Source organism: Diceros bicornis, chromosome 12 (assembly GCF_020826845.1).
Source record: "Diceros bicornis minor isolate mBicDic1 chromosome 12, mDicBic1.mat.cur, whole genome shotgun sequence".
Lineage (NCBI taxonomy): Eukaryota > Metazoa > Chordata > Mammalia > Perissodactyla > Rhinocerotidae > Diceros > Diceros bicornis.
In genome coordinates this window covers 24,163,555-24,190,698 of record NC_080751.1, presented here as the reverse complement: position 1 = coordinate 24,190,698, position 27,144 = coordinate 24,163,555, and the positions used below count along the sequence as shown (strand labels likewise).

At 36.8% G+C, this 27,144-nt stretch overlaps 1 protein-coding gene across 11 annotated transcripts in view; it reads right to left on the bottom strand.

The window, feature by feature from the left end:
• The window catches only part of WDPCP (WD repeat containing planar cell polarity effector), a 381,979-nt gene that overhangs the window by 230,119 nt on the left and 124,716 nt on the right, over positions 1-27,144 (bottom strand). For 9 of the 11 annotated variants that reach the window (XM_058551107.1, XM_058551115.1, XM_058551109.1 and 6 more), the window contains 3 exons: positions 21,720-21,834; positions 19,087-19,220; positions 15,147-15,338 (listed from right to left, as the gene is read on the bottom strand). In XM_058551107.1, coding sequence (XP_058407090.1) covers positions 15,147-15,338; positions 19,087-19,220; positions 21,720-21,834 — 441 coding nt within the window. The remainder of the gene's footprint in view (positions 1-15,146; positions 15,339-19,086; positions 19,221-21,719; positions 21,835-27,144) is intronic. The other 2 variants (XM_058551116.1, XM_058551117.1) reach the window with 2 other exon arrangements.

Below are 27,144 nucleotides of genomic sequence, written 5' to 3'. Positions count from 1 at the left end.
ACATTCTTTGCCTGAAATCCACACTCTTCATCCAAAGAGACTCAGTTTTTCTTACCAATGATACTCACCCTTAAAGAACTAGACCAACGCTATCTCTATTTCCGGATTCCTTCCAGCTGAATGGCATCCTTCCTTTGATCTCACCTCCATACCCTCCTCCCCACTCCAGCTTGGCCAATGACTCTCTCATGATATTTGGCCTTTTATTTACTTCTGATATTTGGTCATATGTTCTCATTTTCACTGTAAGCTTAAAAAAAGAAACTGTCTCATCTATTTTACACTTTATTTTTGTATCCTGTGTAGCAGTTAGCCAAAAGCTATGCTGGTAGTAGGTATGCAATAAACTTTTTAAAACTACGAATTAAAAAAATAATGCTTTACCGCTGGTTGAAATATCATCCTTCCAGAAAGCTTAAAGTTTTGTAAAAGCCTCAGGGCAGAAAACTGAGAGGCCAAGTGACTTTGAACAGGGCCTGTACTCATACAAAGACAGCCTAAAAGGGGGGCCAGGCCAGACGGCAGTCTCGGCATAGAACAAGTTAGTCTCAAGGTCCAGGGACAAGGTTCCCAGGCTTCCTCTTTTCCAAAAGTTTTTGAGACTTTCTCCAATAGGCTCTGTAGTTTCATTAAGAAAAAAGGGGTTAAAAGGGGAAAACGATATTGTGAGTTACAAGGAATATATATATTTGATCATTCAGATGACCACATTGTATTTCTCATACATATCTGGTCTTCACCTACAGTTCTTGGCTCAGATCTCCCAAAACCCTTGGAATTTCCTAACTGTTAAGAGTGAAAAGGTGTCTTTTGTTATGTTAATGAGGTGACTTGTGGAAAGCACTTAAGGATGGGAGCTGGTTGCCAGTGGAACCAATCATGTGATGAGAGCGTTGGAATTTTCAGTCCCATCCTCTGACTTCCAGGAAGGGGAAAAGGGCTGGAAGTTGAATCACTTATCAATGGTCAGTGATTTAATCAATCATGCCTATGTAATGAAGCCTCCACAAAAACCCAAAAGGACAGGGTATGGAAAGCTAACACGTGGAGGTGCTGGGAGAGTGGCAGCACCTGGAGAGGGTGTGGAGGCTTCCTGCCCTTTCCCTGTCCCTTGCCTTATGCATCTCTTCCATCTGGCTATTCCTGAGTTATATCCTTTTATAATAAAATGGGGATCTAGTAAGTAAAATGTTCCTCTGAGTGCTGTGGGCCGCTCTAGCAAATTAATCGAACCTAACGAGGGTTCTTGGGAACCGCTGATTTATAGTCGGTTGGTTAGAAGCACAGGTGACAACCCAGGCTTGCGACTGGCGTCTGAAATGATGGGGGAGGGAGTGGACTTGTAGGACTGAACCCTTAACTGGTAGAATCTGATGCCATCTCCAGGTAGGTAGTGTCAGAATTGAATTGAATTGTAGGACACTCGGCTGGCGTACAATGTACATCTTTTCCTCCACTGCCAAACCCAGATAACTCTAAAAAACCTAGCCAAGGTCAGAGAATCACCTGCTGTCTTCCCAACTAAATGGGTGAATTCATTTAAGGGAGGAAAATGTCTTGTATGGCATAAAGATACCATAAAAGTTTCAAGATTAGAAAACACAAGTCTACATAAGTTTCAGTAAAGAGTAACTCCACCAATAACAATAAAAAGAAAATAAGGTTTCGTGCTCTCACTTTTTATACATTGTTTTATTTAATCTTTTCAATACTCCAAAGTTAGGTATTACAATCTACATTCTGGAGATAAGGAAAATGAGGGTCAGAGAGATGGTATAAATTGCCCTTGGTCCCAAAGTTAATAAGTGATAGAGCTGTAGTTTAAATCCAGGTCTGTTTGACTCTAAAAAACCACGGTCTCTGCAAGACACACTGCCTTGTAAGCACAGATAATAAGTTTACACGAACGTACCAGCTCTTCCTCTATGTAATCAGAGGAGGGAATGAAAAGAACCACAGGGCATTAGGAACCTGAAGGGTGGTGGAGGGATCCCATAGACGGGAGAAGAGTGAGAAAAAGGTGAAGGGACTGAAGAGACAAATTATGCAAATGACAATGAAGCCTGTCAACCTTAGGGTGAGAAAGAAAGAAGCCTGTGCTATTTTTGTCAAGTAGTGAATAATATAGGCAACCCTGCTTTGAATGAGGACATTTGGAAGGCAAGGTTCTTAATAAGCAGACTTCATTTAAAGATGCTTCTTTCTTGGATTGAGTTGTACCGAAAATAAAGAGCATACTTTGTATATGTAAATGTAAAAATATCCCTTAAATGAAGGAAATAAAAACTAAACTATTGGGGCCGGGCCAGTGGTGTAGTGGTTAAGCTGGCGCGCTCCGCTTCCTCGGCTCTGGGTTCGTGGGTTGGGATCCTGGGTGCAGACCCACACACTACTTGTCAAGCCATGCTGTGGCGGCGTCCCATACACAAAATAGAGGAAGATGGGCACAGATGTTAGCTCAGGGCCAATCTTCCTCACAAACACACACAAAAACAACTAAACTATTTCCTCACAACACAAATTATACAAACACAAAACATTATTGCTAGTTTTTGCATCTGTTTATACAGAAGAAGATAGAAAGGAAAACTTGAAATTTCTTCTATGATGTTGTATGGAATCTTTTGAAAGTAATATGTCATGAATAAACAGGGTTAAGTTTATATGACTCTTAAAATATAACGAGATGTCATTAGCATTAAAATCTAAAATACTTATGCTTAAAAGGATTTCACATACTTAGTTTCAGAATTTAATTCCAAGCTGGACCTGACTCTGTACAATAGCCACAAGTAACACTGCATAGAAGCAGCACATACCAGGGTCTGACTCCTTGTTTTGGCCATAGAGAGCTCGGGGATCTTGGGGAAGTTAACTTCTTGGAACTGTAGTTTTCTCATCTGTAAAATGAAGATTTATTCACCTGCGTTGCAGGATTGCCATATGAATTAAAAATACTGTAAATAATATTCAGGGGACAGAGGAGCCCTCAATAAATAGTGGCTATTATTGTTGTTCCTGAAGAGAAAGTCCTGGATTCTTTGGCAAGGACAGCAGATAAAAAGAATGAGAGATACGATCCTAAATAAAATCTGAATTTGTTTATTTAGAATTCATGACTGACACATATAGTTGCAAACTATAAATGTGGAAGATAATTTTAAACATAGAAATGATGTGGCTTGGAAGTTAATATTAAACTGATTTCATTTATTTACAATATTTAGCACAGTGCTTGGCATATGGTAGTTGCTCAATAAACACTATTGGCTGAATATATTTTAAATAAGACATACAAAACTCATATTTAATTTCATGATTTTAAATTTATTTAAATTCATACTTAATTATGTGATTTTTAAAGATAACCAATATTATTAGAATAAGAGAAACATTTCAGTCTATGAAAATAAGAAACCTGTACATACAGATACTGCCATGATAAAGGTATCATGTCTATAAGGAAATAAACAAGGAGCAATAATAAGTACATAGTGACAGGAAATCTGCCCAGGGAAATGTTTATAAATAATTTGACTGACACAGCACAGAACCTCAGTGCAAAAGTTTAGGTCAATCAAGAATACTGAAATGATACTTGGATGTTACCATATGTGATATTAATATTTTTAATTGAAAGGAAAAGTGGCCTGGGATTCCAATTAGAATTCTAAAGTAAGATATTTTGTATATAATAAAGTTGAGAGAAAAAGATAATCATCAATAAAAATGGGCTCAGCTAAAATATAGCAAGGAGGTTCAGCGGAAGAAAATTCAGTCATTCAGTTTTTCTAGGAAAATGCTAATGTGATGGAATAAGATTATGAAAATGAAGTGTCACACCTGCATTTTCAGAAGCCTTTTAAAGTTACAAAAGTATACCCTATTGACTGAGGAACCGTATGTAAGAAAATGCGATTAGGAGCCAGCCCAGTGGTATAGTGGTTGAGTATGTGCACTCTGCTTCAGCGGCCTGGGGTTTGTGGCTTCGGATCCCAGGCACGGACTTACACACCGCTCATCAAGCCATGCTGTGGTGGCCTCCCACATACAAAATAGAGGAAGATTGGCACAGATGTTAGCTCAGGGACAATCTTCCTCAAGAAAAAAAAAATGTGATTATATGTTTTCTAGCTATAGCACGTTCTGTTAGCAGATCATTTGCAAATAAGAAGTTGAAAAGACCAAATACAATTTTGTAGTTATTGCAAAATACCAAGAAAAAATACAGGCATTTTAAAATCCAAACTTGCACATACTAAGACATCTCTCATATTTATGCAGCCAGTTTTTCCTCCCAAAATGAACTTAGATTGAAGTACTAGTCAGAAAATGATTTGGCCAAGATATAATGCTAAGATAAAGGAAAAAAAAATACAGTGTGTAGTGAAGGGAGAAATGCTAAGTGACAATGCCCTGAAGAAAAAGCACAAAGGAGAGAGAAGAATCCAAAAAGACAGGATGTGGCTGGTGATATTCATGTAACCTAGCAAGATTAATTTGAAGTCTACGCCCATCTTCCATGAGGCATGCTCATTGTTACCCTCTACAAACTTCATGGTTAAGAATTCTCTTTCCTCATTGAGTTCTTCGTCATTTTTCTTCCTCCCCCCCCCCCTCCCTCTCTTCCTTCCTTTTATTGAGGTATGATCGACATATAACATTATATTAGTTTCAGGTGTACAAAATAATGATATTTGTATACATTGCAAAATGATCACCACAATAAGTCTAGTTAATACCGATCACCATATATAGTTACATTTTTTTTCTTGTGATGAGAACTTTAAAGATTTACTCTCTTCGCAACCTTGAGGTCTTGGTCTTAATCCTATCTTCAGGTACTCCCTGATTTGCTGAATTCTGAATTCTAATAACTCTTTAAAGATTCTTAAAATATATGCCAGAGGCTTCAGGAACTGGTCATTAGAATTCAAGTGGGAATGCCTGTGATAAAGAACAGGGTAAAAAGTTCTAACAAACGCACAGTGAATAGGCAAACAATGAGAAGGGGGAAGAACAGTTATAGATAATTAAGGGATGAAAAAATAAAGACTTTCATAATGTGTGGTGACCTGCTGAAAGTCTGAAAATCTAAAGGAAAAGATCTCTGCCTTAATTCTAAGGTACAAGGAAGAAAAGCACAGAAACATGGGCAGTGTGTTAGCTAAACCGCAGGTTATGCAATGTCAGAAGCGGCCAATGAGGGGAGATTGTGATACTAGACAAGAGATGGATGACTATGGTCCAATGTTTTACTTTTTGTTGTTTGCTTTTTGTTTTGTGTTTTTTTAAAAGAAAACTGTGTGATACAGAAAGAATGGTAAGAACTGAAAAATTCAAGCTAAGAAAGAGCAGAAAATATAAAGAGGAGTCTTAAAGGTCCTGGAATTTCCCAATTTCAAGGATAAACAAGTTAGTATCATTTCTAAAGTGATTGTTTCAGTCAAGTTTAAATCAGTCAGCTTTAAGGATGAAACTAGTTGAAAGAATGCACACTGAGGGGCCGGCCCGGTGGCGCAAGCAGTTAAGTGCGCGCGCTCCACTGCAACGGCCCAGGGTTCATCGGTTCGGATCCCGGGCGCGCACCAACGCACTGCTTGGCAAGCCATGCTGTGGCGGCGTCCCATATAAAGTGGAGGAAGATGGGCACAGGTGTTAGCCCAGGGCCAGTCTTCCTCAGCAAAAAAAGAGGAGGATCGGCAGATGTTAATTCAGGGCTGATCTCCTCACACACACAAAAAAAGAATGCACACTGAGATGATTTTATTTTTATTCTTAAAAAAGCGAAATTTGAAAAAAGTAGATAGAACTGATCCAAAAGTCATCAAAGGAAGAACAGTATAGAGAAGGAAAGGCATAAGCAGTCAATATGACTGATGCCTTCTTTGGAAGCTATTTTAACATTAAGAAAGCACATAAAGCAGAAAAGCGATCATAGTGAGCTGGAGACAGGCTCAAGATTCTCATAGTTCATGTTTAGCTAGAGCGGGTACCTATTATGAGCCTTTTAAAGTCACCCAATATGTAAATCAGGAAAAAAGTTTATTTAGAGTGGCCTTTTCTGGAACTGAAAACTTTCACCAGTGGGTACCCAGATTATTTAAAAGATTATGCAACACCGAAAAGTTCTTAGCTTATCACTAGGATTTATTCTGAAATCTACATTTCCCCTCCCACCTTGCAGAAATTTTTAGGAACAGGAGATAAAAGGTACACTTTATTATGAAACATTCAAGACACACATAAAAGTAGAGAAAATATGACAAATGTGAAAACCAGCTTTATGAAATACTATCCTTTTGCTACAATATTTTTAAAGAAATGAAATAGATACCGTCGAAACCTGCCAGACCTCATTCCCTTTCCTCCTTCCCCAGAGGCAACGCTGTTATGAATTTGGTATTTATTCCTAAGCATATTATTCTACATTAATGTAGAACAACCCTGAACAACACATAGCACTGTTTTGAATGCTTTAAAATTTTATATAAATATCACTATACTGTATCATACTCTAATTCCTTTTTGTTCAACTTACTCTTTTGGAATTTAATTATATAACTCTAGTTCCTTCATTTCAACTTCTGCATAGCATTTTACCCTCTGAATACACCACAAAATACGTTTTCATTCTCCTGTTAGTGGACTTTTAAGTTGTTTCTAATTTTTTTGCTGTTACAAACAATGCTGCTACAAATACTACTGTACGTGTCTCCTTGTACACGTGGGCCAGTTTTTCGTCATGTAGGAGACTCCCAACTCAATCACATTAGCTGTTTCTAAGCTGTTCTCTATGGTAATTTACTTTCCAATAAGCAGTGATTGAGAGTTCCGTATTGCTCCACATCTTTACTTATCCAAATATATCAACTAAAAACAAAATAGTAATAATTGTTTTCAAATGGATACATCTCTTATTTTTAATAGCTTTCAATGAAATTTTACATTTGTATACCAAATAAATATATAAATGTGTTACAAGCTTAGAAAAATAGACATAACTACTAGAAAGTATAAACATTCCCTTACTCATATTTTTTGGTACGTAAAAGTTATCAACTAATATGTTTGTATTAATAAAATCCTCCAGTCCACAGAACTATTTGTTATAACAGTCAACACAATACATAAAAAAGTTATTTCATGAAAGAAAAGACAAATAGATCAATGGAACAGAATAGAGAGCCCAGAAATAGACCCAGACCCCAGATCAGCTGACTATATCTGACAAAGGAGTAAAGGTGGTTCAATAGAGAAAGGACAGTCTTTTCAACAAATAGGGCAGGAACAACTGGACATCTGCATGCAAAAACGTGAATATAAACACAGGCGTTAAACCTTCCACAAACAGTTCAAACAAAAAGTGTTTATCATGACCATGAATATGGCATCCCTGATTCTGGCAAAGTGGCAATGGTGGCACTATAGTTTTTTTTTTTTTCTGAGGAAGATTCGCCCTGAGCTGTTCCAAATCCTCCTCTTTTTTTGCTTGAGGAAGATTAGTCCTGACCTAACATCTGTTGCCAATCTTCCTCTATTTTGTACGTGGGTTGCCACCACAGCATGGCTGAGGAGTGGTATAGGTCCACGCCCAGGATCCAAACCTGTGAACCTGGGCTACCAAAGCAGAGCATGCCAAACTTAACCACTATACTACTGGGTCGGCCCCGGCACTGTAGTTTTTGAATCTCTCTAAATCCCCACATGAAAGAGACAGTTCAACTAAATAGTAAAACCAAAGACTCATGGATGACTAGATGAGGATTAAAAGAGACAGACCATTATATGTGATGACTATATGCTCCAACAATGTATATAAAGTACAACTATTTAAAAATGGAAGGGGGAGAAATGAGAAGAACACAGGCAAAAAGTTTTTGAATGTTCTCAGTAATTCATTCATATTAGTGGTGGTAGTATTGGTATGATTATTCTGAGACTGTTAGTTGTGTACTGTGGCATAATGTAAACAAGTAATTATGGGATATTATAATTCATCCCGTTTCCCTGCAAACTAGGAATTTTGGTATGGAAGAGAGGAGATATAGACGTAATTAAAATTAAAAAAGAGGTTAAATTAAAAACCCTGTAATCCTGAATTGGAGTTAGAAGTACCAATATGGGCCGGCCCCGTGGCTTAGCGGTTAAGTGCGTGCGCTCTGATGCAGGCGGCCAGGGTTCGGATCCCGGGCGCGCACAAATGCACTGCTTCTCCGGCCATGCTGAGGCCGTGTCCCACATACAGCAACTAGAAGAAAGTGCAACTATGACATACAACTATCGCCTGGGGCTTTAGGGGAAAAATAAAAAAAAAAAAAAAAAAAAAAAAAGAAGTACCAACATGAACTCACTCTGAGCACATACACGCATAAAATCTCTAGCTCTTTCTACTAAAGAAATCTGGAAATAATGACCAATCTAATAACAATAACACAATATCCCTAGCTCTCAAACTTGGTATAAAATACCATTTTCCATGGGGGCAGGCCCCATGGCGTAGTGGTTAAGTTTGGCATGCTCCCCTTCGGCAGCCCGGGTTCGCAGGTTCAGATCCCAGGTGCGGACCTACACCACTCATCAGCCATACTGTGACATCGACCCACATACAAAATAGAGGAAGATTGGCACAAATGTTAGCTCTGGGCGAATCTTCCTCAAGCGTAAAAGAGGAAGACTGGCAGCAGATGTTAGCTCAGGGTGACTCTTCCTCAACAAAAAATTAAAAAATAAAAAAAATAAAATACCATTTTCCACCAAAAGAAAACAGAGCTTATTGAAACAATGGCTAATTCCAGGTCTGGGGCAGAAAATGTACAAGAGGAGCATGGAACATATTGTCATACCAGATAGGAAGGAAGCTACCCAAGACTACTGAGGTCATGACAAAAAGAGGAACAAACTTGAAGACACTCCCACAGGCCAAAGATAAGACAATCTGAGCTTCCAAAAGTATAACAATTATAATTTATGAAACCCATCAAGTCAAATATGTTTAAATCTATGAATTAATACTATTTAAAAAACAAAAACTAGGGGCCGGCCTGGTGACATAGTGGTTAACTTCTCACGCTCCGCTTCAGAGGCCCGGGGTTCATAGGTTCAGATCCTGGGTGCGGACCTACACACCACTCATCAAGCTATGCTGTGGTGGTGTCCCACGTACAAAATAGAGGAAGATGGGCATAGATGTTAGCTCAAGGCCAATCTTCCTCAGCAAATAGAGGAAGATTGGCAACAAATGATAGCTCAGGGCCAATCTTCCTCACCAAAAACCAAACCAAAACAAAACAAAAATAATTAGTTACCTTCAGGGAGTGATAGGGAATCAATTCATTATATTGAAAACTGGTAAATAAAAGAAAAGAAACATTTATCCTGATTACAGTATATGAATTCAACCATTGGGAAAACAAATAGGAGATGAGTGGATACTTTTTATAAAAGTATCCCAATTAATAAATTAAAAAATAATAATATAATTAGAATACCACCATTTTGCAATCCTAATGAATTAACGGATCTAGGCATTGAGCATCAATAGCTGCTAACATCAGAAAGAGAGACAATCAAAAGAGAGAGAACTTGACATTACATGCCTTCTGATAAAAGAACACACTATCCCATACAGTCTTACCAAAACTGACTACTAACTTGAGAATTTTCAAAAGACAGAGAAACATATTAAAACAGACCATGATTATGCAAACAACAAAATCCAGACTGTGGGACACTGCAGTTTCAACAGATAAATTTTAAGGAAAAGAAAGGGATGGAGGGGGAACTTGTAGAGTAAAAGACATTTAACAGACTCGTTCAAGTGTTTTAAATGGATCCTGTTAAACTACAGTTTTGGGGAATGCACATTTAGCTGACAAAAAACTCCATATGTATACAAGAAAGTGACTAAAAGTCATGATAGAGGTTACTTTTGGGGACCAGGAAGGGGTTGAGATCACGACAGAGTACGTGGTAGTATTTCTGGGTGCTTCGCAAAGTTCTATTTCTTGACCTCAGTGTGGTTCCAGAGGTGTTTCCTTTGTAATAGCTCATTAAACTATACATTTATTTTGTGTGGTTTTGTTTATGTGTGTTTTATAATAGAGATTTTTTAAAAACCATTATCCCTAAAATAGAAAATCTTGGTTATTTGGTTGAAAGCTAATGCAGTACATACATTTCTTTGGAAGAGATGTTTCTGAAACATTTTGGCTTTTGAGCTGAATGCATTTATAATGCTTTCTGAATGCTTCTTTTATCAAATTACATTATGTTAAAAGTTGGTCACATTTTAATTTCCTACCAGTTGCTACTCCTCTAAATCATTGCAAATAGAGTTTTAATTTTTATGGGAAAAAAGTTGTCTTTGTGAGGTTATATTTCCCTAGCCCTGACAGCAGGTTTTAAGGTTTAATAGCTCTGCTTCTATGTTTTTGATTAATTTGGTAAACAAATTCAGGTGACCTTTTCTGAGTAATATTATCTTGAAATTACCACCATATTCAGAAGGCATTATCAAATCCATACAGCTCAAAAGTTAAAATATTTGCTCAAATACAAGGATAAGGGAAGAGTAAATTGTGTTGTCATCACATTTTTGACAAAGTGAATGAATTAAATAGTTTTAGGATGATGGTAATAACTTTCCAAAAGGAAGTATAGAATATGTGGAATTTAAATAAAAATGACCACTATGTTATATATGATAATCCACACATACACCATTAAAAACTTTTTAAATGAATTTATTGATAAAAATTTTCTTTTTCTGCATATTATCTATTGTATATTTTTTGAAAGAATTGTTTTTCCAAATTACATAACTCTCTGCACTATGCTTCTAATTGAGATATGTACCATTGTTTAGAGCTCTGTGGTGTGAAATTAGACCAGCAGTTTTCTAATATCCATAAAATAAATTAAAAAAACGTTCCTCCTCTGAAAGACAGATAATTCAGTCACAGAGAGCTTATTTCTATGTTTCCTTTGTTTTCTTTTTTTTTAGCTGCTTGGTAAGCCAATTTTCTACTTAGACTCTACTGTTACAACTCTCATTTGGTTCAGTATGTGGGCTTTATCCTTTCCATGGTCTGTTATGCAAAAAAGATGGCTTAAAAAATTTTTTTTTACTTTGCTGTAAAGCAGTTGTTCTCAACTTGGATGCACATGAGAATCACCTAGGGAACCTGTAAAAGAACACTGATGCCTCCTCCCCCTCTGGAGATCCTGATGTAACTGGTCCGGGTGGGCCCCTTTGTAAAAGCTCTGCAGGTGACTGTAATGTGTTGCCAAGGCTAGGAACCACTACTTGAGGATCTTGCGACTGTCCAAATAAAAGCTGATTATCTTTTCTGATTGAACTTGGATGGGAAATGCTTTTAAAAAATTCTATAGTTTAACAGATGCAAAGATTAAATTTCTTCTCTATGAGACTATTCCTTTTTTAGTTTCAATTTTAGGGTTTAAGAATATACTGTATTTTTTATTCTGATTATTAGTTCAAGAAGTCCATCGGTTGTTAGTGAAAAAAAATTTAAAGACACAGGCCTGAATGTTACTTTTATAGACTATTGGTTTTAGTTCATGATATTCTAAAAAATGTACTACAATTCATAGTTAAAGAGTATGTCGGGGCCAGCCCGGTGGTGCAAGCAGTTAAGTGCGGGCGCCCCATTACGGCGGCCCGGGGTTCGCCGGTTCGGATCCCGGGTGCGCACTGACGTACTGCTTGGTAAGCCATGCTGTGGCGGTGTCTCATATAAAGTGGGCACAGAGGTTAGCCTAGGGCCAGTCTTCCTCAGGAAAAAAAAAAAAAAGAGGGGGATTGGCAGATGTTGGCACAGGGCTGATATTCCTCGCCAAAAAAAAAAAAAAAGATTATGTCTTCACACATACAAAAAGAAACCATTACTTACCCAGATATTTCTTCCAAAAGACATTCACCTTTTGCACATAAAAGTGTACATAAGGTTCTGGAAAAGAAATCTTTACAGGGGGTCAGCCTGGTGGCATAACGGTTAAGTTTGCACGCTCTGCTTCAGCATTGCGGGTTCACAGGTTTCGATCTCAGGTGCGGACTTACGCACCACTTATCAAGCCATGCTGTGCCAGGCATCCCACATATAAAGTAGAGGAAGATGGGCACAGATGTTAGCCCAGGGCCAATCTTCCCCTCAGCAAAAAGAGGGAGATTGGCAATGGATGTTAGCTCAGGGCTAATCTTCCTCACCAAAAAAAAAAAAGAAATCTTTACAAATTTTTCCAACAGTTTAATTTTGATAGAATGACTGAAAGGGCCAAATCTAAGACAAAAACTATCTGCTAAAAAAATGAATTATATATCTTAATATATTAGGATCAAAAAAGGGACCATTAACTATACAGTCAGTGATGAATAATTAAAAATCATGTGTAAATATCATCTACAACTTTATGAAAATCTATTCAAAGACTTACATAAAATGGATAATTTTCCAGAAATACAAATTATGGAAAACGATTCAAGGAAAAAATAGAATTCCTGAAAAACAAACAACCCTTGAAAAATGGAATCAGTTATGAAAAAATCTACCTTCCTTGAAAGACACCACACCCAGGTAGTTTTATAGGTGAGTTTTACCAAACATTCAAGTATCAGATAATTCCTTTTGGTACCGTTTCAGAGACGAGAAAAGGAAAAAGCTAATCAAATCACTCCATAGGGCTAGTACAACCTTGATGTGAAACTTAGGATAGTAAAAGGAAGTAAAATTGTGTACCAATCTCATATTTGAGCAAATTATGAAGCCTCTTTAACGTTCTCCCCTTACTATCTCCCTAAGTAGAATCAATCATTCCCCCTACAGCCTACACATATCCATCCACAGCACCATTTAACACTTGGTGCACTTAACATGTTTTCATATTTGTCTCTCACTGGTAGACACTAAGATCCTTGCAGGCAGGGATATTTTTATTCATATCTCCAGCATGAAATACAGTGCTTACTCCACGGTCATACTCAATAGCTGTTGAATGATGTGGAAAGAGAGAGGGAAGGGCCTTTTAGGTAGAAATACCAGTAACGTGTCAGGAAGAGGGTGGGAAACAATGAGCCAGTGAGTAAACCGTTTGGCTAAACCTTATATAGGTTTATATAAGGAAATAACACCGGAAAGGTAGGTCAAGGCCAGTCAGGTGGGCTTTTCAGTGCCAAAGCTAAGTTTACTTTCAGATCACTGAAGGCATCTGAGCAGGCAATGGCTAAATCAGATCTGTGCTTCAGAATCCAGAAGAGCACTTTTTAGAGCTGTCAGGGACCTGGAGGTGACTTACCTGGTTTAAATCATCATTTTAAAAATTAGAAAACTAAAGTCAGACAGGGTAGGCGATCTACCCAAGGCCAAAGAACACAGAGTTAGCTAACAGCAGGCAGAACTTAGAGGCAGTAAACTTGATTTTAGTTAGTATATGGTTCAATCAACATGCAAACCCAGGTTTGTCCAGCTCCAAAGTCCATAATCTAGATGACACCAGGAGATGAGGTATGTAGACCATATGTACATCCTTTTAGAACTGTTCTAATTTCACATAATACACTCATTTCAAATAAAGGTAATTTACGTAATGTATAACTAAAGGTTGATTTAACTATTTTTACTTTTATTATAAGATAAAACATTTAACAGACCTTTAATTAGCTTTATTAAATTAAGTCATTTTAAAGCAGTATTTTACTCAGTTTCTGGATCCAAGATCAACAAAATGGTGGGGCATGAACAGGAAGTGAATAGGAACAAAGCATTTCCTTAGCCTCACAAAATCCATACCTGAAGCATTACAAGTGGTTTTAGTTACTGCAACAGAATTGGAAAAGTCTCAGAAAAGGGTTAATTAATTAATTAATTACAAAGAACTCTTCAGTCTTAAAAACAGCCTCAAAGTTTATAAAACCAGAAGAGATAGGTAGGGATAGAAAATAATAATTCTCAGAAATAGTTCTTAAAGTCTAAAGGACAATAGACTTAGAGAAAATATAGGAAAATACTATTTACGCAGCCAAAAACTTTAAAAAACTGAGGAGTGAAGGAGCTTTTTCTTTTCTTTTCTTTTCTTTTTTGTGAGGAAGACTGGCTCTGAGCTAACATCCATTGCCAATCCTCCTCTTTTTGCTGAGGAAGGTTAGTTCTGAGCTAATGTCTCTGCCCTTCTTCCTCCACTTTTGTATGTGGGACACTGCTACAGCATGGCTTGACGAATGGTGCATGGATCCACACCCGGGATCTGAACCCGTGAACCCCGGGCTGCCGAAGCAGAGCGCGCAAACTTAACCACTACCCCACTGGGCTGGCCCCCACAGCTTTTTCTTTTTAAGTTATAAAAAAGAAAAATAGAATTTCATACTCAAAGTACTGGTACAAGCTGAAAATACCCATCGGTGCACAATAATGAATGATGACAGAATACTGTCAGGAACAGTGTGAGAGATTTTCCTTGCCTCCTAGATTAACCCTTTTGGTGCTCCTGTCTGAGGTAGGATATAAGACTGAGAAGGCCACTGCCCTATAGCCTTTCTTACAAATTCTTGCCCCAGCCATGATTTAGCACCACAGAGTCTTGCACAAAAGAAGCACTTGACTAATGTTCGTTAACTGACTAACAGAAGTTTAAAGAAGGTGATTGATGACACAGCTTTGACAGGCATGAAATCATGAGCAAACAGTAATTATAGTACTAATAATGATAATAACAAGAATCACAACAGTGATCAGTGATTGAGAGCTTACTATATGTAGGTATTGCTCTAAATGCAAGTACTAACTCATTTACCTTCATTAACTTTATTTTTCAAATAACGAAACCATAGCACATAGAGGTTAGTAACCTGCTCAAGGACAGAGAGGCAGGCAGTGGCAGAGCTAGAATTTGAACCCAGGAGCCTGTGCTCTTTATCACTGTGCTAGTCAGGCCAGCCCTGCAACTGTCTGTGTATTCTCTAGATATGATATTTTTAAGGATCCCATTTCATATGTAATTTCTTTTTTTGAATATTTGGAAAAATAAATTGTAGGTTTCAAAAAGTATTTGTATTTATTTCAGAATAGAAAAACCAATAATCCTATTTTATCTGCTCTTCAATAAAAGGTATATATTTGCTTTATATTTACCTCCAGTCTTCCTTGAGCATAACCCAGAAGCAGCAGATTAGCTCTGTCCTTCTCAGAAGAAAGCGGGGCCCAGGGCCAAGCATCATCACTGACCAATGGCCACCAGCAAACAACTATATCCTGAACACAATTGATAGCTAGACGACGCTCGGTTGTCCTATTTACTGGGCCAGGTATTTCATAATAGGAAATCTAATGGTTAAAAAAATAAAAGCATAAAAGAATCATTTTTTTAAAATGCAAAATCCTCATAGTATTACAAAAATTAAAGCATCTGTAAATGTAGATAAATGCAAGTAAATATGCATGTTAAACATGTGCTTAAGGAGGTGTCAGAATTTACCAAATTCTTTTGACACATATATAAAAGAGACATATGTTCAAAATTCTCCCCATTTTTAGCAGAGGAAAGGAAAAGGAGTAATGTGAGTTGGGGAGTAATTGGCTGCAGCAATCCCCATCAATACCAAAATGTACAGTCATGGTTGCTTGACAGCATCACCTACACACAGGATTTCAGACCAGCTGTTTTAAATGACAAGTTCAGTACTGCTGACCAAGAGTGTCTGACTACTGTTTTAAGACATAACATGTTAACAATGACTCACAACAATAAAAGGAAAAACAACTTGAGGCAAATATCGCTTTAAAGAATATATAAGACATATACACATATATTCTGCATAAAAGGATAAGCCACAGCATCATACGTAAAAGTTTATGCAGCTTCTGAGAATTATGCTTCTCTTTCTTAGGAAGGATTTGTAGAATTTATTATTCAAACTATGTTATTTTGGAACATGGTTATTTGAAAACATAAGCACGGCACCATCTGGGTGACACATGCCAAGGAAATATAGATTGCACCGTATTTCTGCTTAAGGAATTAATGGAAGGTTGATAGCTTGGAAGAAAAAAAAAAACTATCTTGCCATTGCTGGTCAGCAATAATCGAACCACTTTCTGGGGATTAAGCGCATGGCTAAGCCTACTGGACCAGACACTAGCAAAGGGCAGGGGGTCTTCTTATCAGAGAAATGCTTCTGGAGCCAGTCTCACTACATGACAGATTGCTTTCATATTCCTGTCTGCAAGGCAACAAAGGATGGCAGTAATGCGATAATGCCAGAGTGCAATGGGTGTTAAGAACCCGTTGCATTTATGTATTGTATTTAGTAAATAATCAGGCTCATCCAAATTGTGATCTCACCACTCAACCAAGGCCATTAAAATCAAGGTTAATGCTTTAATAATCCTTTGCTATTTTTTAAAATATGGTCAAAAGGAACTCTTTTCTATTTGCATGGCCATAATATTATTGACCTCTTCATCCTCTGAATGCACATCAAAAGGAACTGAAATCAAAGTAATTACCAATGTTGTTCTCTAATGGTAAACATTTAACTCCTTGCACTGTCCCTTCACTGCTAAATAAATTGAATAGGATTTTTAAAATGTAGACAGGAAAACTTGTGAAAGGTCAATAGTTTCAGGATATTTACCCTGCAATTTTCTTTGCCAAAATTATCTCAATCTGAAAGAATTAAATTATGGTACAGCTGTAAAGAAAAGCAGAATTATAATACTCTACACTATTTTCTTGTTTTAAAATCCAAATGGGCAATGACAGACAACACAGACGTACTGTATGCTTTGAAGTGCAAATTCTTATATTTAGGCCCTCAATATCATTATTTTAACTAGCTATCTTCTTATTTGGGAGAAATACCACAATGGAATTGCTAAGTCCTTAAAAATACACGTACATTATTTTGATGTCCTACTTGCCATGTAAACACGTTACTTACAAATTCCTAGATGAGGAAATAGAGTTAAAACAAGACACTGCCACTTTCAGTCCTCATGCAATGCAAATCATGTATGTTATCTGAAATTTCATGTTTCCTATAAGTTTTAATGGTATCCGTATTCTATCAGGATGGTCAAAAGGGCAAGTAAAATGAACAAGTTTCTTAAAATATCCTTCCAATGGAATTATGGCAGTTTTTACTAAGTATTAAATATCTATATTTTAAATATTGAACCAGAAAATGAAATCCATAGGCTTTCCAAAGGAAAGTGGGTTACTTTTCTTATGTATACAAATAATGTGGAGTGCCCATGTTCTTAATTTCCCAAATCCAAAGCAGAAAGAATAAACAAATAAGTAAGTCCCTTACTTAAGGTAGGAGGGCCCATATACTAGGTCTATTTTCCACATCTTTTCATAAGAAAAGATGACATCATGACAGTTTTTCTCTGCTCTCGTTAACAGGTAGCTACCACCCTTCAGCTGAGAAAACTTTACAAAGCTATCTATCACACCCAAGATGGAGAAACTAGTCATACAAAAATTTTAAAATAGCACAGCATTAAAAACACTCACTTTAAATAGTTTGTTAATGCACGCTGGTGCATTTTAAAGACCAGTATTAGTAAATAAACAACATTTCAAGTAAATCTACAGTTAGCCATTCTGGAAAATAACATCCCATTAAGAATGTTCATATCGGGCCGGCCCCGCGACTTAGCGGTTAAGTGCTCGCGCTCCGCTGCTGGCGGCCAGGGTTTGGATCCTGGGCGCGCACCGACGCACCGCTTCTCCGGCCATGCTGAGGCCGTGTCCCACATACAGCAACTAGAAGGATGTGCAGCTATGACATACAACTATCTATTGGGGCTTTGGGGGGAAAATAAATAAATAAATCTTTAAAAAAAAAAAAAAGAATGTTCATATCAATTTTTTGACTAACCAAAATAAGATACTTGAGTACTACTAATTTCCAGTTAAAGAAAATCAGTATTATTCAAGGTGTTATAGAAGCTCCACAAAGCTGGCAAACAAAACTAAATTGTCATTTATTACCACAATGAAAAACTTATTTATTTTATTCCATGTTAAAAATATTTTTTAAAAGAATAGATGTTTCTACTAGATAAAATTAAATCCTCCTCATACCACTACCACCTCAATCACAATAAGAAATAATCCCAAAGGGCAAAAGGTTAGGTTAAATATTACTTTTTCAAAAACACACATACAAAGTTTAAAGCCACAAAGCTGACTTCTAAAAATCTTTGCCCTTGTTACCGATACTCTAGGTATGGCATAAGTGTGCATCTTTTTTAAGGAAGCTGTATATCAGCTCTGTTCCCAGTGAACAGTGAACTGTCTCAAATCCACGTCACAGAGGCTGGATCAATCTTGCAAACACAAGTCACTGCTGAAAAGAGGCCTTGAACTGAAACAGCCTAGAAAATGTATTAGATACTCATCCTAGCAGAGAGTATGCCTTCCAAGCAGTTAAAATGTAATGTGGCAAAACTTAAATTAAACACACCATTTAAAATAAAAATCCTGCCTTAACAGATGTAAAGTCCCTGATACAAGGAAACAAATTACCTGGAGTTAGTGAAGGGAGAGATACTAACACACGAAGGAGATTTCTTTTTGCATTTTCTCCAGTTATAGTTGGGAGTGGTGGGGGGTGTCTTCCCACTCCTTGTTTATTACACTTTTCTATTAACCTTTGAAAGTGCCTTCTTCCTTCTTTCTTTTCTTGTAAAATGGAAGCCAGAGCAGCTATCCTAGCCTAGAAAGATGATATGGGGTCTTAGGGAAAAATGAGAATGGTGTATATACCACTATTAGCAAGAAAACCATTTTCAAATGTGTAACTTGCCTCTATTCTCTGTCTTTGACTTCCATAAGTACTATACAAATTGCTCCAAACATGCCATTGGTAGACCCCCTTAATGAGAGTAAAAAAGAAAACTTAGGATGGCCAATGTTTCTAGTGAATCAAGCTTAATCCTGTAATAACTCTGGTTTTTCTAAAATCCGGAAATGTTCAAGAATAATGAGCATAACATCAACTCATGTGATACTCTAGCATATCTTAATAATTAATAGAATGATTATATAAATTGAAATCTCTACCTTATAATCCAAGGCTGAGAGCTTTTCCAGTCTTGTATATACATCAGGAGAACCCATCTTCTTGGTAAATTGAATAAAACATAGTTTGTTTTGTGCCAAAAATGATAAGATGATAAAGCTGTCTGTGAGAAGAGCTTAAAAAAAGAAAAAAAAATTGATAATACAATCAAATACTGTTAGAATAAAATAATAATGAATTAATTGATTTGTTCCACTGAAATATTACAAAAAGCTATTTTCAGAGGATAAATATTAATTGAAAAACTAAAGTCTCCTATTAGCATTATGGCATTTTACAAGGATATTAAAGATATTGGGAATAAACAATAATCATCAATCTAATCATGCATGGATTTGATACTTCTTTTTTCCTGAGACCATTTCAATATACACTAATGTCTGGGGACAACCACCAAACGAGATGTATTTGGAACGAGGACTAGAAAAGCATAAAATAAAAGACTATTTCACACCTGAATATAAAGATGAAAACATTTATTTTTATTTGTGCTTAGCCTTTAATCCTGGCTTTATATGATATAAACTATCTGAGAACAAATTAGATTTATTAGGGGATACAGATCAGTGTTCTCCACCAATCTTTTTTTTTTATTTTTAAATTTTTGATCAATGAACCTTCTTTTTGAGGGTATACAAGCAGAATGAAATAAAGCATATTATGCCCATATGCACATTACACAAATTAATATTTAATAATGAAGATTAGCAAAAATATTTCTACACTTTATTTCTAAAGGACACAAGTAGGTAGATAATTAATATTAATGGGTTACATAAAGGGCCATTATTATTATACAAATTATTGATAAAAACGTATAATAAGATTTGAGAAATGTTTTATATTGTTCCTAGCATAAAGAAATTATTGAATGTTTTATATAGTTTTCTTTACTTCCATACCCCTGGCTGTGCAAGCAGTGACCAACAATAGATCTACACAATTACAGGAGAATCTGGAGAACTGCCAAGAACTCACATTGTTATCATGGTCTCATGAGAGTGTATTATTTGGGGTATAAATGAAAGAAACAAGTGAAAAAAGATATCTCAAAGACACGAATAGTGTTGGAAGTCTCCATTTAATTCTTATAGAGGAGCATCGATATGACAAAATCATCACAGCCACTATTTTATTTGCAGCGTCAACAAAAGGGTCAATTATTAGACATATGAAAATGGAACCTCTTCCATAGTGAAGCTTCCTGAGCACCATGTTCCTATAAGAAAGAGGAGATGGCACACTTATAATCCTACCCCCAGCTTATTATTATCAGTAATGTTACTCATTACAGCCATCCTGAAGAGTGCTTTTCTCTAAGATTACGAAATTGTGTCTGATTTATTCAGACGTAGCTAGTGAGAGCACACAGCAGAAGGAAGGTTTCTGTATTCTCACCTCTGTCCTTTCCACCAGACTGCACTTTCCTTTGATTATTCAATTTGATACTGACAATTTTCAATCTCTAATGATAATGTAATCTGTTTCTTAGACCTTTTCACCTTGAATAAAAGAACATAATCTTCAGGAGTCAGCACAGTATAGTGGAAAGAAAATGGGTTTTGCCGCTAGAACCTGGGTTCAAATCTCAGCTCAGTCATTTTCGAGCTGTTCCTTAGTATCTCATTCGTGGGCATGTTCCTTAGTATCTCAGCTTCAATGCCCTCATCTATAAAATGGAAATAACTACACCTTATAAGGTGGTTTTTTAAAATTATTATTGAAGTAGAGTTGGCATACAATATTATGTTAGTTTCAGGTGTATAACGTAGTGATTTATGTACATTACGATACCACAATAAGTCTAGTAACCATCTCTCACCATACAAAGTTATTACAATATTATTGACTATATTCCCTATGCTGTATATTAAATCCCCGTGACTTATTTATTTTATAACTGGAAGTTTATACCTCTAAGTCTCCTTCATCTATTTTATTCAACCCTCCACCCTATAAAGTTGTTTTCTGAATTAAATTAAATAGGTGGGTTGGCACACCATAGATCCTTTTAGGGCTCAATAAATTTCAGTATCCTACTTTTCAATAACTGGCTTAAAATCTTTTTTATATGCTTTGTAGCAATTACATAGTGATTGTGGTATCACTTAATAGGATCCAGATTTGTGGAGTATATTTGGCACTGATTTTTGATATTTAGAAACATTGCCCAAATTCTCTCAAAAGATAGTATTCATAGACTTTGGTAACAAAGAATATTCTTAAGAGCCAAAGCACATATTTTTTTACCAGTGGCTGTGTTGACACATTTGGGTAATTTATTCAAAATTCATTTGAAAATGAAAAATATGTGAAATAATAGTGGACTAACTTTGAAAGAACACACCAAAAAAAACCCTATTTTGAAATTGTTCACATTTTTTTAAGGAAAGAGTAAAACATACTCAGAATATGAGCTTTCCGCTTGACAAAAATTTTGATATTAAATATTAGTTAAAACTTGTACTGGTCCCAGGGGTTGTAACTATGTTATTACAAGCAATTACTTGTGTTTGCAAGTCCCCAGTGGTAATAATTAGTCTACCTGTTGACACACTATTTTTCCTGCCCCACTGTTAATGTAGGCAATTGGTTTGCACATGGGGGTAATTACCATCACTGATGGTGTCTGAGATGAGCTTCCCCACCAGGCTTCTGTCAATCACCACTTTCTCCAGCTGCGGCCCAGAAAGGCTTAGGGACACCAGCACACCTGAACCAAAGAGGAGCTAAAACCAGGTTAAGCAGAAGAGGGAGAGGAAGATATACCGAGAATTAGAATCTTTTAAAAATCTCTCTCCAAATGTATAATGTATACAGCTATTTACACATGCATTTACACCATGAAATTATAAAGAGTTATTCTTCATCAAAAAATAATCACTGACATTCTGAGTAAAAAGATACAGGTGACCAAATAATGCAACACAATAAGCGCACTGATTAAATCTTTATGCAGAAATTGAATTTAGCCCATGTTTATTAGAAGTCTAATCTTCTAATACTTAGAAAGTACTCATGCAGAAATAACTGCTTTGCATTGCATTCAGAAATGTAATGTGTTCCATTAAAATCTTTTGAAAGATTACTATTTATATCAGAAATTAAGAGAAAATTTCTTGAGGTTTGAATAGTCATTGCTACAAACTAATATAGAAAAGATGCCACCATAACAATATAAACAGCGAATGGTAACGATTTGAAATTTAAACCTCACTTCTACAAATAAAGATCTTGTCAGTCTAAAATATTAAAATACATGTAAATCAAGGCAGTTAAATTTTAAAATTCATAAATAAATAACACATACCAGAAACAATTTCTTAAGAAGAGATAAAGAAATACAGTAAAGCACCCGAGCTTTATCAATATCAGTGTTCACTCAATTACCCAACAAAAGATGATTGGATATCACCATTATGATTTTATACTGCTCCTTTCCATTTGTGGCAGCATAATTCATTCATCTCCAAATGTTTAAAACTTCTGAAAGGACTATGCATATGCGTATGCTTGTTATGTACGAGATTATGAAATATCAACATTGGAAGAAAGTGTTTCACCTTCAAGGCAACAGACTCAAAGCAGATGAATCATGGAATAGCATATGGTATAAGAAGAAAAAAACCAATTGTCAGTAAACTAATCATGAACACGCTAGCCAAACCCAAAGAAAACTATGATTTTAAACAAAACAGGGGAATTCCCCACCTACCTAGGCATCATGTCCCAGCTAGAGAGAAGGATTCTGTGTCAAGACATATTTGGACATGTGCAAAAGATGAGCAGCATGAGGGACCAGGGTAACATAAAGACCACTACTCCCTCACTGCCTAACAGATTCCAGGCACATGAATCAGAAAAGAAACTAAAGGGTTCCACATGACTCAATAGACTGTCCATTTCATGTTAATGGCCCTAAAGCGGGTGGAGGGCAGGGGGAGAGGAGACAAAATTATCTTTATTGGTTTTGGAGACTGATAAAAGAAGGCACATTTGTTTCAAGAATTTCAAAATACTTCACACATTAATTAATCTATACTGAATTATATGCAACCCTGCAATATACCTTGATGGCAAACACTGATATTTCCCTTTTGGGGAACTGCCCACAACAACATAGCATGTGGTCTTTACTCCATAAATTCTCCCTTCTCAAGCAGGCAATTTTAGGGTCATCTTTCATATCTGGTATTCCCCCTTGTAACAGCTATTTTCTCTCTTTGCCATTTATTCAAAACATCTCTAAAATTTGTCCTTTTCTATTTATTTTTATCTACTAAAACTTTACACCTATACTCTTAAGCACCTCAATTATCCACCAACTCTTAGCTCCTTATAGCTACTGGCTAGGCCACTTTTACCTTTGTATCTTTGCCTAGAACAACGCCAGGTGCATAGTTGGTGCTAACTAAATGTTTGGAGAAAGAATCATAATTTACTGATCATAGGATCAGATAATTCGTAGTTAGCAGGAAACCTGGTCTAATCTTCTACTTCCACATGACATGGAAGTTCCTTCCGCAGCATCTCTTCAAGCATCCTTCAAGCATCCAGCCTACGCTTGAATCCTGCCAGTGAGTGACCAGGAGCTCCTCATCTTACAGAAAAGCTATTCTACCATTGTGCAGTTCAAATCAATTTAAAGATCATTCATTTTTTTCATTCAACAAAAACTGAATGTTGATTATACACCAAGCACTAAACTAAATTTAGTGGCTCAAAAGTGAATCAAATATAATCCTTAAAATATGTTAAATATAGGTTAATAGAGAGAGGTAGAGATACAAGCAAACAAGTGTAATAAAGTTCTGTTACTGGTCCTGTTATATACTACCCAGTATACTCAGATGCTGGGTAGACTGGGGGTACTGAGAAGGAGGTGGTGATGCTTGAGCTTGAGATGAAGGCGAACACTTCCTTCTAAGAACTTCTACAGTAGCCCCAGTTTTTCTTCAATAGCACTCTTCTCAAATATTAAAAGATAACAACACAGTGGTTAAGAGCATGGACTCTGAAATCAGAATGAAATCAGCACTGGCTCTACGTCTTACGAGCTGTGTGACCTTGAAGGAGTTACTTAACTTCTCTGTAACTCCATTTCCTCATCTGAAAAGAGATATGATAGTATCTACTTCATAGGATGAGGATTAAAAAACTTTTACAAATAATACTTAGAATAATGCCTGGCACAAGGTAATGTTTGCAATTACTATTATTATTCAACTGATACCCGTACAATGTGTTCTCATGATACTGTTTCTCATCTCTGAACACATTCTTTTGTCTTTTTAAAAATCTTGTGCCCAGATTGGACTCAATATTAAACATGGAACACTAGACTCCAGGTGAATCATAACCAGAACAATCTTTTGTCGCCTTTCCCATTTACTATGATTTCACAAGGATATTGTCTCCAAGATATTTGCAAATTCCTTCAGAACTTTGGAATTTAATTTGTCCAAGTCTTGAAGTTCTTGTTCCTTATTTTCTGCTCTCACTACCACTGTCATGAACTAATCCTCCTTTCCCAATAGAAATTGCTTTTTCTATGTATGAGCATTTGTTATGTCATAAAATTAATTCTAAAAGACCACTTTTGTGGGATGGAGATGGAAAGTGCAACCTGTGAGAGTAGGTAAAAGAGGGAATTTAAGCTGGAAAGGATTTGAAGGGGAAGTGTCAAGATGCAGTGGGAAAGCATGCATACATCAGTAGATAACTGATGTATACACGGAGATAGGAGCAATGATTTGGGGACTGTGGATCCTACCCCAATGTGAGCTTGGGCATTCCTTCAGAATCTTTCTTAAAGGATAAGTGTAGCCACTTATTCATACATTCACTAATTCATTTCATAAATATATATTTAGAACTTTGTATGAGCCAGGCCCTGTTCAAGGTGCTGAAGATAGAGTAGTGAACAGACAATGCCCTTGCCCTCCTTCCCCTCAGGGAGCTTGCATTCTGAGTATCGATACAAGCAATAAACAAATAGCTTTAATATAATGTCAGATAGCAACAAGAACTACAGAGAAACATAAAGTACAGTAAGGATGGGGACTTTAGGAGGATGTTGTTTTAAGTAGGATGACTAATAATGAAATAAAAAGGCCTCTCTGAGGAGACGACATTTGAGTACAGACCCAAATGAAGTGAAGGAACAAGCCATAGAATTATTTGGAGAAACGGAGTTTGAGGCAGAGAACAGCAAATGCAAAAACTCTGAGGTCAGAATGTGCCTGGGATGACTGAAGAAAGCTAGGTCAGTGTAGCTGGAGGGGAGTAAGTGAGAGGGATATTCATAGAGATGTAATCAGAGAGGTAGTCAGGGGCCAGGTTAGTTGGACCTTTTTGATGAGAAGCCACTGGGTTTTAAGCAGCAGAGAATATAATCTAATTTATGTTTTAAAGGGGGTCAGGGCAAGAGCAGAAGCAAGGAGACCATTAGGGGGCTATTGCAGTGGTCCAGGTAAGAGAAGATGATGGCCTGGACTAGATTGGCAATGCTAGAGGAAATGATACGTGGACAGATTTGAGATATATTTTAAAGGGGATCAGCCAGGACTCGCTGAAGGACTGGATGTGGCGTACAAGAGGAAAACTCCACGATTTTTGGGCTGAGCAACTGGGTTCACTGAGATAGGGAGGACCTCAGGAGAAGCAAACTTAGAATGGAGGGAATCAAGAGTTTGGTTTTGGACGTGTTAAGTTTAAGGTGTCTGTAGACATACAAGCAGAGATATCATGTAGACAACTAGCAATGAGTCTTAAGTTCAGAGTGAAGTAGGGGGCTGGAGATATATACTTGGGAGTTATCAACTCCCATCAATATAAAGGTAGTGTTTAAAGTCATGAAACTGGCTAAGTTCTCTTTAAAAAATGTGTGGGAGGTCATAAGGGTAGGCTCCTAATCCAGTCTGACTGGTGTCCTTATAAGAAGAGGAAGAGACACCAGAGGGTTCTCTTTCTCCACGCACATACACAGAAGAAAGGCCATATGACAACATAGCAAGAAGACAGCTGTCTACAGGCCAGGAAGAGAGGCCTCAGAAGAAACCAACGCTGATGGCACTTTGTTCTTGGACTTCTAGCCTCTAGAACTGTGAGAAAATAAATTTCTGTTGTTTAAGCAAAAAAAAAAAAAGGAGTGGAAGGAGAGAAAGAGGTCCAAGGTCTGAGCTCTGGGGCATTCCAATCTTTAGAGGCGTTAAAAGATCAGGTTAGCCCTCTTATTGAAACCTAGTTTTGAGTTCTCATTAGGATCAAGGTATGTCCATCAATTCAGAATTCTAAATGTCTTGTGGCCTAGAGGTATTCCTGAAGCTAGATTTTGGAATAAAAAGGCATAAAAGAATTAATAAGATATTTAATGCATTTTTATAGAACAACCTGTGGAGAAGCAAAAAGTTTCCACGTACTAGTGCCAAAGATACTCCTGGATATGGTAATGGAGATAAGTAGAATTAGGAAAAAATAGTCTGAAACTCAGGAGAAGAATATTCCAGCCCAGATAGGCTACAGTGCTTCTGCCTATTTCCCCAAAAGGTTAGTTCTTAAGCCTTCCAAAATGGAAAAGGCCTATGTCAGATTTGGCAAAACAAGAAGGAAAAAGGGCACTAAGATATTGTCCTATTCTATTACAAGGAGTTGGAGAATTCTGACAGCTCAGAAAATGAAAAAGAGCGGACAGAGAGACAAAGGAAGGCACCTTCAGAGCAGATCAGAGCTTGAGAAGAGATCCACGGGATGAATCAATGAGAAGGCCTATAGGATTTCCCAACATTGTTCCAATTTTAATGTTGTTCTTTGCACAGAAGATAAGGCAAAAATAAGAACTGAAATTTTCCCTTTTCTCTGACACCCTCCCAGACAGGAAGCATCTTCCTTATTATTTTTGCTCTGACCATGTTTCTTTCTATTGCCTTTATTGTTTTCCTCTTCTCATTTTCTTCAATAAGCTCATACAAGAGAAGTGTGCTTTCTCTTTAAGAAACTGGGAAATGATTCCCTGATCTTCAGATGGCTCTTCAAAATGG